The 13,397-nt window shown below is 43.1% G+C and overlaps 1 protein-coding gene across 2 annotated transcripts in view; it reads right to left on the bottom strand.

Moving 5' to 3' along the window:
- Window positions 1-3,340: 3,340 nt before the first annotated feature.
- Window positions 3,341-13,397, bottom strand: part of IRAK2 (interleukin 1 receptor associated kinase 2) — a 70,430-nt gene continuing 60,373 nt past the window's right edge. For both annotated transcript variants that reach the window (XM_059663530.1, XM_059663529.1), the window contains exons 12-14: window positions 9,459-9,644; window positions 5,460-5,754; window positions 3,341-4,536 (exon numbers count right to left, since the gene is read on the bottom strand). In XM_059663530.1, coding sequence (XP_059519513.1) covers window positions 4,430-4,536; window positions 5,460-5,754; window positions 9,459-9,644 — 588 coding nt within the window. In that variant the 3' untranslated portion in view covers window positions 3,341-4,429. The remainder of the gene's footprint in view (window positions 4,537-5,459; window positions 5,755-9,458; window positions 9,645-13,397) is intronic.

The following is a 13,397-nucleotide window of genomic DNA, read 5'->3' as shown; positions in this document are numbered from 1 at the left end:
AAAACAGTTGAAACATATGACAAAGGTCTGATGGCCTTATCATGTAAAAACTATAGCAATAAGAGAATTCGTATTAAAATGGACAAAGGAATGAACAAAGAAATTACGAAAGCCTAACAAAATATTTTTTAAATGGCTCTACTTCAGTCAAAAATACAAATAAAATTGTTTTCACCCATTAGATAGGCCGTGATTAAAAAGCATAAATGTTGCCCTGGCCGGTTAGGGCATCGTCTGGATACACCAAGGCTGTGGATTCAATCCCCAGTCAGGTCACATACAAGAATCAACCAGTGAATGCATGAAAAAGTGGAACAACAAATCGACGTCTCTGTCTCTCTCTTGCTCTCTCAAGTCAATAAATATATATATTTTTTATTTTTTTAAATATATATATATTTTAAAAGCATGATAAGATTCTTTGCAACTGAGAATGTGGGGAAATGCTATCCCATATGTCACTGAAGGACATGTAAGTTGGCACGAAGGCATCAGTATTTGTAGTGCAAGAATGAAAACAACCTCAGTTTGCAACACGCAAAGCTAGTTATATAAAGTGCAGACTATCCATGCAATGGACTATCAGGCAAAAAGAGTGAAGTGACCCAAATGTACTGTTGAGAAAGAATAGCCAAGAAAGACATGAAAAAACACAGAACCCAGAGCAGCGTGAATGCAATAACCCATGTAAAGCAAAAAATAATAAAAAGAGAGAGGAGTGGAACCTCAAGATTTTTTTAAAATATATTTTATTGATTTTTTTTATAGAGAGGAAGGGAGAGGGATAGAGAGTTAGAAACATCAATGAGAGAGAAACATCGATCAGCTGCCTCCTGCACACCTCCTACTGGGGATGTGCCCGCAACCAAGGTACACGCCCTTGACCGGAATCGAAACTGGGACCTTTCAGTCCGCAGGCCGATGCTCTATCCACTGAGCCAAACCAGTTAGGGCAAGATTTTTTTTTTAATGCCTAAGATTGACCATTGTGTATTTGTGTGTTTCTAACAATTTTATTGAGATATAATTTATATACCATAAAATTCACCTATATATAGTTTGATGGGTTTTTAACATTTTTTTTTAGTATATTTAGAGTTGTGCAACCATCACCATAACTCTAATCTACTTTTAGAACAGTTTCATTACTCCCAAATCTTGTGACCATTACTACTTCCCTTCTCAACCTCCCCCGACCCCACTCCTAGTTTCTGTCTCTGTAGATTTGCCTGTTCTGGACAGTTCATAAAAATGGAATCATATATTTTAATTAGCAAAATCATTTCAAGGTTCATCCATGTTGTAGCATGTATCAGTACTTCTTTTTTATGGATAATTTTTAATTAAAAAAATTTTTATTAATAATCTTCCAGTGCTTGGATATAGCACATTCTGTTTATCCATTCATCTGTTGATGAACATTTGGGTTGTTTCTACTTTCTGCTATTCTGAATATTGCTGTGAACACTGGTGCACAAGCTTTTGTATGGACATATGTTTTCATTTCTTTTAGGTAGCTATCTACCAGTGGAATTGCTGGGTCATATGGAAACTACTAGTATATTTAACATTTTGCAGCTGAGAATGTGGGGGAAGCAGCTCACCATTTTACAATTTCACCACCAAAGCATGAGGGTTCTAATTCCTCCACATTCTTTTTTTTATCATTTTTTAAAATTTTAAACGTTTTTATCGATTTCAGAGAGAGCAGGAGAGAGATAGAAACATTGATGAGAGAGAAAGATCATTGATTGGCTGCCTCCTACACACTCCCTACCGCAACCAGGCATGTGTCCTGACCAGGAACGAAACCATGACCTCCTGGTTCATAGGTAGACACTCAACCACTGAGCCACGCTGGATGGATATTTCTCCACATTCTTATCGACACTTTATTGCCTGTTTTTTAGTATGGCCATCCTAGGTGTGACGTGGTATCTCATTGTGTTTTTTATTTACATTTCCCTAATGACTAATGCTTACCTTAGTTCAGTCATCAATTAAATGGAGACTGCAGCCAAGAAATGAAGAGAAGGCTGAGACTCAAAAGGTCAGGAATGGAAGACTTAGGAAAGGTCACCCAGAGCTAAGAAGTGTCATTAGAAACCAAAGCTAAGGTCATCCACACCCTCGTATTTTCAATTAGCATGCATGGATGCAAAAGTTGGACAAAGAAGAAGGCTAATCGGGAAGAAAACAAAAGAGTTCATTTGAATATGATGTTGGAGGAAAGCTCTACGAATACCCTGGACTACCCATGAGAAGCCAGGGTTCCTTGGAAAAAAACAATAATGCTGAGAAAAGTAGAAGGCAGCAGGAAGAGAAAGAAGCCAAATATGAGATGGATTAACTCCATTAAAGGAGCCACAGACACGAGTCTACAAGAACTGGCAGGGCTGCTGAGCACAGGACTGTGAACATCACTCATTCATAGAAGTGCCAGGAGTCAGAGCCAACTCAACAGCACATAACACACAATGACTAATGAAGTCCACCAATTAGACAGAAAGCTTTTTTCTAATCACCTCTGGAACTAGTAATAAATTAGTAACAGTGTTTGCCTTTGGGGAGAAGAAATGAGAGCCTAAGTTCCAATGGTTAAATGGCTTCCTTTCCATCAGGTGACCTTTTGTACTGGTTGGATTTTCCGCTCATATTCATCTTTAAAACGTCGGGCCATTCAACCCTCTGGGGATTCGTGGAAAGGCACTGTGGTGCCCAAGAACCCCTGGAATTAATACACATAATTAATACACATAATTAATAATGTATGTGTATGTCTTTACAGCTTGTTGAAGGGAGTTCTGCAGCTTTAATCAGATTCTCAATGAATCTCTCCAGAAATATATGAAGCCTGAGTCTAGCAATGCAAGTATGTCTGGATAACCAGTACCCTATTAGCATCTGCCCTCTATTGCTCAAAGAGCCCTGTAAATACCCTGCTCATAATTGTAAGGTGCTTTCCACATGCCACCGGAGCTTAAGATGGGGTGTCAGTACAGATCACTGTCCACCTGGGCTGAAGCCCACCTGGCTTTTTACATATCAGTACAAAGCTGACATTGCTGGGGGGCTGTTGAATGCTTACACCAGCCAGAATCTGACCCTTGCTCTCACAATAAACCTATGAAACAGGTACTTTTTATTCTCCCCATGGTATAGATGAAACAGAGGCTCAAAGTAATGTCCTAACTTAGCCCAAGATGACACAGCTATTAACAGCCAGCATTTACAGCAAGCACACAATCTCTTAGCTACCCCATCATATCCCGGCTCATGGATGCAGAGCGACTTCTCCAAACAAATTCATCTGGACACAAAACTAATGACAAGATACAGGTTGACTTTATCAATGTATATTTATTTTATAAAAATAAAAGGGAAAATATCACTATCGTAGGATTATTTCAAATAGGGCACACTGAATATAAAAGAACATTTGTTTCACCAAAAAATCTGCAACATGACTTTTCAGAAATATACCCACTGCATAAACATTAGGTACATGGCAGAAACAGATGTTTAAAGTCTTTTTATTTCTTTATTTTATAAAACAGGACAAGTGCATTTTCAAAGTACTTCTATAGCTATGACTCACCTATTCTTCCCAACAGCCCAAGGAGGGAGAATGAACAGGTGTTACTTACAAGGAAACTGAGGTTCCAGAAATTACATGATTGACTTAATTAGCAGCAGAATCAGAATGAAACCAGTTCTTCTGATTTTTCATCCAGCTATAAATAACACACATTCTCAAAATAAAAGCTCCATCAGAAATATTAGCATTAGTGAGATGGGAGGATAAAGGTGTAGACAGACATTAAATAAATATATGCGGGTTGCAAGATTTCCAAAAAAGAAAGCAGAAAGCCTACAGAGCCCTTTGCCAGGGGTCTGGCCTTTGTAAAACTTGAGACCTTGAGACGTGCGTCAAGAACTGCATTGGGACCCAAGGTGAAAATCTTTCAGGTCACAGAGGTTTGCAGGCGGTCGTTGGCAAATAATGACCCAGAGATTTTAACTTTGGAAAGTGCCGTCAGCATTCAGAACGCTCTGTCAGTTGTTGAGGGGTGAGAACAGGGTAACGGCATCTGCTGGGGCGCTTAACGTCACATCCTCCCCTGAACCACGAACCTGCCCACATCCTGGGCCCATGTACCAGGGTTTCCACTTCCATCTCCTGATGATACCCAGCTCTGACTAACAAATCCCAGAACGGAAGAGGACTTCCTGGATTTTGCTTTCTCTAAAAGCTGAGGTCCCTTCTCCCTACACTTACTCTGGAAATTGGAAGTTTCCCTTCTCCCCAGATAGGCTGATGTTTGGTTTGTAGTTCCTGGGAGACCTTGGATTTTGCCCCAAATCTTTTTCTTGATTTGACAGTTGTCTTTCCAATAGAGGACAAGGGTCCTCAGCTGTGTTCTGGTAATCAGGGGCCAAAAAGCACGATGCTGTCCAGTTTCTCCTCTTTGTAGAGCAGGATATTCTCCATCAGCTTCCTTTTGGCCTCGTTGATCTCGATTTTCCACGAAGTCTCTGTAGTTGATGTTCAATAGAAAGTTTTTTTTAAAAAAAACCACTTGAAAAACACGCATTTGGAAATAGGTACTACTCTTCTAATTCTTAGAAAGCCAGACTTGGTCACAGTTTCTCACTTAAATCAGGTTTCTGAATCTGAGTGTAATGAGCGTTTTCATCATTTCTGCCTTTGCAGGAGAGAAGAGGGGGCTCTCATGCTCCTCCCCACGGGGGAAGAGGGTGGGGGTGGAGTGAGCACTTACACCCTCTCTCTTCCTCTCTCTTCCACAAGGGAGGAGGAGCAATAGGCATGTCAGAGCCTGGGACATTCACTGAGCTGTGTTTACTCGGGGACAAGGCATTGAAGAGGCTTTCCAAACTTAATTTCAGAAGGAAGCCTCCTCTATTTGGATAGAAGGTATCTTTAGAAGCAGCCGGCGAGGATGGGTTTATATTATGAAGCGAGGATGGAGAAGTGGACAGGGACAAACCACACAAGACCTTGCTGGTCTGGAGGAAGGGTTTCGACTTGGTCCCTAAGTGCAATGGGGAGCTACACAATGGCTTCAACAAGGAGTGACATGAGTTGTTTTTAAAAGTCACTCTGGTTGGCTCCTGGAGAAAGGACTGGTGAGGGGCCATAGTGGATCAGGGAGGACAAGGGAAGGCGTGCAGTCATCTAGCAAGAGGACAGTAGCTTAGATGAGTTAGGGGGATGGGTGCAAAGTAAAGAAGCAGATGGACCCAAGAGATATTTAGATCAGTGGCTAAGACTCCGTGATGGACGACATAGCGGGGCTGGAGAGAGTCTGCAGTCGGATGGTAGGTGAATGGCTGAATAAACAAATGAATGTGTGAATAAGGGAGATGGAAGGAATAAATGATGGGCTGAGTCAGGGACATATAAATGTGTATAAACATTCAGATCCCCACACACTTACCATCCTGGGGAGGCTCTGGACTGGTACAGGCCTCAGAGGAGGAATCAGCCTGCATTCCCCCACTGGCCTGCATCCTGCCTTCTCCGTCCTCTGTGGGGGCAGGTGAAGCAGAAACCCCAGACCAGGGTGCTGTCCTCAAGGAGGAGGAGGAGGCATCGAGGCTAGAATTGTCTACATCGTCCGTTTCTTCTGGGATGTTGGAGGAAGAGCCTGTGCTCTCAGAAAGCCCACACCAAGGAAGCGACGTCTCCTGACCTCTGAGCCGCTCTTCCACAGCAACCACAGAGCCACACACCTTGGAGAGGAGAGAGACAAGACCACTCACCAAGAATTCTTTCTGAAATAAAAAATCTAACAGGTCTCTCAGGCCTCAGAGGAAAAAGACACTGAAGAATCAAATGCTTGTTGCTTTGGCCTGGAAGAATAGTGTCCTTCTTTTGAAAAGAGCTGAAGTTGCCCCCATCTACCCTAGCTATAGATAAGACCACATGACCAGAGTGAACCAATCACAGTATCCCATTCCTCTAACCTCAATGATTGGTTCAAGTTTGGGCACATGACTAGTGCAGGCCAATCAAAACCCTTCTCTGGGATTTTTCCCACCTAAAGCTTTCTAGTGACATAGCCAGATTGTCTACCATGCACAGAAAATCCATTTATAATAGGTGAAAATGAAGCCCTAACACAGAGTAAAGCAGAGGCAAAAGATGGAGAGAAAGAGTCACGGGCACTGACACAGATAGCTGCACATTTTCTGGTTGAGACCCTGATTCTAGCTACCCTAGCAGTGCCTGTCCTGTCTGCTATTTGGTTAAATGAGCTAATAAATGCATTCATTCATTCACTTGTTCACATCACCCCCATCTCACTCCCTTTCTCCTTCTCTCTCTCTCTCTCTCTCTCTCTCTCTCTCTCTCTCTCTCTCTCTGTCTCTCTCTGTCTCGTGTTTCTAAGAGTTTGAGTAGAGTTTCTATCACTTTCAACTAGAAATGCCCAAAATAATATAGATATTGTACTTGAGAGCTCTTCTGGTTAGGGAAGTTAGGAAAATTAGAGAAAGGCAGGGAAGGAATGTTTCTTCTTTACACACAAACACACACAATGGGCCTAAAACATACATACCCTTAACAACCCTAACAAATCTCATTTGCTCAGTGCCTTGCAATTTACAAACCACATTTGACACATGATGCACAATGAGTTTTTATAGATTAAAAAATTTAAAATATCTAAGAGGTTAAATTCCCTGCCTAAGGCCACCCAGCTAGTAACCGGCAGAGTTGACCACTGAACCCAGTCCTGCTTGTCTTAAAGTCCATGACCCAGTTGATCTCTCATCTTCCTAATACTTAAAGTGCTCTACCCCCTTTATTCTACATTGCAAATGCCTCCTCAACCTTCAAGGCCCAGTTCAAATGTCACCTCTTGAGATAAATCTTCAGAGTATATGTCCAATAAATACCTGCCACACTAAAAACTACATTCCTCTGTAGCTAGGTATGGCCATATTACGAGGTTCTAGCCTATGCAGTGTGAGAGAAAGTGACATGTGTATTTCCAGGTCACACCTTTAAAAGGAAGGGGATGTGTTCTCTTCCTTTTAACCCCTTTCAGTTGCTGGCAGATGTGATGACCTGAGCTAGAGCAGCCATCTTGGTCTCTGAAACAGAAGCCACACAGTAAGGACAGCAGAGCAACAATATAGGAACCTGGGTCCCCAATCCTGTGGCACTGCCACGTCAGCTCTGGACTGCCTGCATTCAAACTCGTATGCTAAAGAGAATAATCTCCTATCTCTAAACTACTGTATTTTGGAGTCTCTTCATTCTAGCAGTTTCTTCAAGCACTTTAACTAATACACTGAACAAAAAATAAACCTAATGGAAGGCTGAATGAAAGAATAAGTGGTTGAGGAGAAAAATATTTTTAGAACGTAAATCTTATTATGCCCTGCCCCTGCTTAAGTCCATAGAGACTTCCTCAAAATCCTGACTGTGCTTGCACAACCTCTATTAGTGGCCACTCCTTCCTCAGCAGGCTCATCACAAGCCACTTTGCCCCAAGTACTTTGCGTTCCAGACTCTCTGACCTTCTTCTCTCTTGACCCTGACAAGCTCTCTCCCAACTCACGCTACATATTTGCATGAGCTGTTACTTCTGCTTGGACAGCTCTTCATCAGCTTACACTTCCTAGGGAAAGTCCTCTTTGGTGAGGCCCCTGTCATACACTATCCCAGAGCTCACCACACAGTCAATTACTGAGCAATGTCTGTGAGTTCCAGGAAAGTAGAACTGGCCTTGTTCACTGATATATCCCCCGTGCCCAGCACACAACTGCTGAACGAATGATTGAACACTATTGCACTAGAGCATAGAATAGCTCAGGCTTAGAACAATGACTCGGGTCTCTAGTTCCTGCCACATCATGGTGCAAGATGATGATGGACATGGGGCTGAACCAGGAGTCCAGAGAGCTCTGACAGAAACTTACTCTGTGGCCTCATCATCTCCTCTCTCTGGGCCTCTACGTCCCCATCTATAAAATGGGAGGCTTGGGCTATAGCAGTTGTGTTTGATGAAGACTTTTGGCAGCTATCACAAACCCTATCCTCTATAATAAAAGGGTAATATGCAAATTGACCCTAACAGCAGAATGACTAGGAATGACTGGTCACTATGACACACACTGACCACCAGGGGGCAGACGCTCAATGCAGGAGATGCCCTCTGGTGGTCAGTGCACTCCCACAGGGGGAGCTCTGCTCAGCCACAAGCCAGGCTGACGGCTGCCAGCACAGTGGTGGTGGCAGGATTCTCTCCCACCTCCTCAGCAGCGCTAAGGATGTCCGACTGCAGCTTAAGCCTGCTCCCCGCTGGCAAGTGGACATCCCCTGAGGGCTCCCGGGCTGCCAGAGGGATGTCTGTCTGCCAGCTTAGGCCCAAGCCCCCTAAGCCAGCAGGTGGACATCCCCCAAGGGGTCCCAGACTGCAAGAGGGCACAGGCCGGGCTGAGGGACCCCCCCTCCCCCAGTGTACAAATTTTTGTGCACCGGGCCTCTAGTATAATTGTAAGACGTTAAAGTGGTGTCTGACTGAAGCCACAAGTGGGGCCTACAGCTCCCTATAGTCCTCTTGCTGCCAACAGCAACTCCTGAGGTACTTTCAAGGAGCCCCACTCTGCCAGACACCACTTGAAAATCACTCAGCTAGATTATCTCTAAGCCCTCTCAAGCAGTAATTTTGACCTTAAAAAGACCAGGCAACAGTGTCCAAATTTATACCTATTACCATGGAAACCACCTTTACATATCCTAGCCATAAGAATATGTTTTACCTCCTGTGGTGGTTAATTTCTGGGGTGTCTGCCTAGCCCACAAGCTAAAAATGCTCCCATTCTCTAGGGCCTGGCCCCTTCTCCTTTCAGGAATTGACCTCCCCTGACCACCAGGTTTATATACAGGACCCTGTGCCCCTCATCTTACCTGACTGGCCAATGGGGCCAGCCTGACCCTAGCTAGGCCAATCAAGTTCTCTCACTGAGATGTTGGAATGGGGACCTGGAGACTTGGTCTCTCCATGGGGCAGAACTTTAACATATAAGTGAATATGGCCACATCCCCTAACCAAGAAAATAAAGAAAAAGAGAAAGGGGGCCTACAGAGACAGGAGGAGGAATAAGGCAGGTTCAGCAAGAGCACCAGAGTTCTGTTAATAACCAAGGGTGTGGCCCTGAGCCCCTCAGGCCCGCAGCACATGGCCCTCAGGCTCGTAAGACACCCTTATCCATATACTGCCCTGTTTTGCTGATGTAAGTTCCAACACGTTCTGCTATTTCCAACCAAATACAGCCCTGGTTTATGAGATCACATCTCAGTGAAGGGATCAACCATGAATCTTAACCTAGTCCCTGATAAAGCAAACCCATGCAGCCTCGGAAGTGAGACCCAGCTGACCCAGGACAGAGCTCATGGCTGGGGAAAGGCTGATAATCAAGCTCACCTCTGCCAGGCTGGCATTCCGCCTCCGCAGGCAGAGGCAGACGGCCATGGCCAAAGCCTCCGCACAGTCTTCCGGCAGAACCCCTGCTCTCTTCTCCAGGTATTTCTGGCAGATCTCCTTAGCCATCTCTTTCTCCACGCCTGTCTTCCTGGTGCTACTTGGAATTTCATGGAGGAGTAAATCCTTCTGTGGAGAAATAGTGGAAACACCTGAGTGAGCTTCAGGGGTGTGGGATCCAAACAGCAAAAACTTCTCAGAAAACCAACAGGATTTTAAAAATAAATTCAAGGATCCCAGAAACAAGCTAAATGCCCTCCCTGCATGTACAGGGCATTCCATAGCACACTAAAAAATACCACAAATGCAATGGCTTAACCTTTCTAGGTAGGCCTCAGTTGATTCATCAGGGAAATGGGGATACTAGGACTAACAGAAAGATTAAACGACATAATGCATCTAACGCATAAAGTGTAATACCTGACTAAACATTCAACATTTGTTTGTTTTTGTTTTTTTTTGTTTTTTTTTAATATATTTTATTGAGTTTTTACAGAGAGGAAAGGAGAGAGATAGAGAGTTAGAAACATCGATGAGAGAGAAACATCGACCAGCTGCCTCCTGCACACTCCCCACTGGGGATGTGCCCGCAACCAAGGTACATGCCCTTGACCAGAATCGAACCTGGGACCTTTCAGTCCGCAGGCCGACGCTCTATCCACTGAGCCAAACTGGTTTCGGCAACATTCAACAGTTTTAGTGATAATAATAAATAGTAATAATAGCTATCTTTCGTTTATTTTTTTTAAATATGTTTTTATTGATTTCAGAGAGGAAGGGAGAGGGAGAGAGATAGAAACATCATTGATGAGAGAGGATCATGGATCAGCTGCCTCCTGCACGGCCCCTAGTGGGGAACAAGCCTGCGACCCAGGCATGTGCCCTTGACCAGAATCAAACCCGGGACCCTTCAGTCCGCAGGCTGACACTCTGTCCACTGAGCCAAAACGGCCAGGGCTACCTTTCATTTATATAGTATTTACTACATACTGAAAACTTACATTAATAATTTGATCTTATTAACAATTACAGAGACAGTCTCTTACAATATAAAATAAACATTTTAGGATTTTCACCCATGAGGGTAAAAACGTTACCTTACTCACCTCTGTATCTCCTGCACCAAGAACAGTGCCTGGCACATAGTCAGTGCTTCAGAAATGTTTTCACAAATTACACATAACTTATTTTTTGGCTAAGTTTCATCTTTTAATTTTTATGTAATTTTATTCTATTTATTTTTTGTCAGGGAGGGGGAGAAGAGAGAGAGAGAGAAATATCGATGTGAGAGAGATACATTGATTGGCTGTCTCCCAAACACAACCGAGGATTGAACCTGAAACCCAGGCACATGCCCCTGACTAGGAATAGAACCTGTGACCCTTCAGTTTGTGCAGGCCAATGCTCCAACCACTGAGCACACTGGCCAGGGCTAATTTATTATTTTTAAGAGAAATTATTCATTAAATATAAAACAATTCATCTTTATTGCTTTATACAGCTTCTCATATAAATACACTTACAATTTAGAAAAAGAGATTATATCAGAGATGATCAGACATGGTTATGATATTTGTATCAAAACAAGAGTCCCCACTCTGCCTCAGTTTCCTTCTCCAGAAAATAGGTTATCTGAGGACCCAATAATACTTAAATGCTTGACCCCATCAGAAGCTGAATGCCTGGAGACTAAAAACTTCTCACTGGCAAGGGCTGCATATTTGAATACCCTTTTGCATAATTCTCTCATGTGAGCTTTGCCTTTTAAATGTTTGTTTCTTTAAAAAGCGTATTGTTTACAGATATGAAGGTGCCCACCGTGTCCAAAGGGAATGCCCTGAAAAGAACGACAGATGGAGATGCTCACCATTTGACTACCCCCAACGAAATCATGGATCTCACCTAGCAACAGTCACAAGAGAAGCTGAGAACACTCGGTGGCAGGGTGCTGGGGGAACTTAGTAATGGAAGGAATCAGCACATCCACCTGAACCCACTGATGAAGCTCAGAACTGAAAGTAGGACCATCTGCTACGTGCCTCATGTTGCCATGCTACGGGAAGTACACAGCACCATCCAGGAAGTAGCACTAATCATGAATCTGACCAAGTCTCAGAACTGACTACAATGTACAGGAAGCATGAGGAATAGAGAAACAAGGATACCGCAAGGACGTAATCACCAAAAGCTGGACGTAGAGAGTCCATAGGAAGAATGACCCACTTTCTGCAGAAATGCAATGATACACACAAAGAAAAGGGGGGAGAGGTACAGTTAGAGAATAAAAATGTCTTAAGAAACATAACCAAAGGCAAATATGAAGCTTGCCTGGATCAGTTTCAAACAAAACAACTTTTAAAAAGTAATTTTTGAGGGGGGGGGGGGACGGTCAGGGAGAGGTCAATGGGGGAAAAAGGAGACATGTAATACTTTAAACAATAAAAAATTTTAAAAATAAAATAGCAATTTTTGAGATGATTTGGGAATTCTAAATATAGAATGGGTATTAAATAATATTTAAAAATTTAGAAAACTATTATATGGATGCAATAACACAATATCTGGAATTTACTTTAAAGTACATACACACAGCCCTAGCCGGTTTGGCTCAGTGGATAGAGCAGTGATGGCGAACCTATGACACGCGTGTCACACTCATTTTTTTGGTTGATTTTTCTTTGTTAAATGGAATTTAAATATATAAAATAAATATAAAAATATAAATCTTTGTTTTACTATGGTTGCAAATATCAAAAAATTTCTATATGTGACACGGCACCAGAGTTAAGTTAGGGTTTTTCAAACTGCTGACATGCCGAGCTCAAAAGGTTCGCCATTACTGGGCTAGAGTGTCAGCCTGGGACCTTAAAGGTCCCAGGTTCGATTCCAGTCAAGGGCACATGCCCGGGTTGTGGGCTCAATCCCCAGTGGGGGACTTGCAGGAGGCAGCCAATCCGTGATTCTCTCTCATCATGGATGTTTCTCTCTCTCCCTCTTCCTTCCTCTCTGAAATCAATAAAAATATATTACAAATAAATAAATAAAGTACACACACACAAAGTTTTGGGGGGTGCAAAGAAATAAGAACAGCATGATTTGATAACTGATGGGATGGACATACAAATATTCTTTATATTCTTTTCTTTACATTTGAAATTGTCCATAATAAAAAGGGCTTTTAGGAACTAGCCATGCCTACCCATAGAATGGAATGGGAGTCGGGGGAGAGAGAGAAACATCAATTGGCGGCCTCCTGTCAACCAACATCAAGTCAGAACCCGCAACCTGGGCATGCGCCCTGACTAGGAATCAAACTCACCACCTTTTTGCCCTAACGGGTTTGGGTCAGTGGATAGAGCATCAGCCTGCCGACTCAAGGGTCCCAGATTCAATTCCGGTCAAGGGCATGTACCTTGGTTGTGGGCACATCCCCAGTAGGGAGTGTGCAGGAGGCAGCTGATCGATATTGATGTTTCTAACGCTCTATCCCTCTCCCTTCCTCTCTGTAAAAAAATCAATAAAATATATTTTAAAAAACTTAAAAAAAACCCAAAAACTCACCACCTTTCTGTGTGTGGGATGACACTCCAAACAACTGAGCCACACCAGCCAGGGCAAAACTAGGTTTTTTAATCAGTGATATCCTTCACGTTTTAGAAGCCATTAACAGAAAAAACCTTCTAGCAAATTTCATAGAAATGCCTCCAAAGCCTCTTTCTCCTGTGACGTTCACCCAGGGAGCCCCAGAGGACTGCTGAGAAATGCATCTCGAGAAAACTGTCAGGAGATGAGAAACTGCCCCAAACTACCCAAACCACATCCAAGCTGCTTAAACTGACCTCTTTGTGGTATCTGGAGCTCGGTGCCCAAAGGGGGCGGAGC

The sequence above is a fragment of the Myotis daubentonii genome, chromosome 14, assembly GCF_963259705.1.
Source record: "Myotis daubentonii chromosome 14, mMyoDau2.1, whole genome shotgun sequence".
NCBI lineage: Eukaryota > Metazoa > Chordata > Mammalia > Chiroptera > Vespertilionidae > Myotis > Myotis daubentonii.
This window is presented reverse-complemented; position numbering and strand designations above follow the sequence as displayed.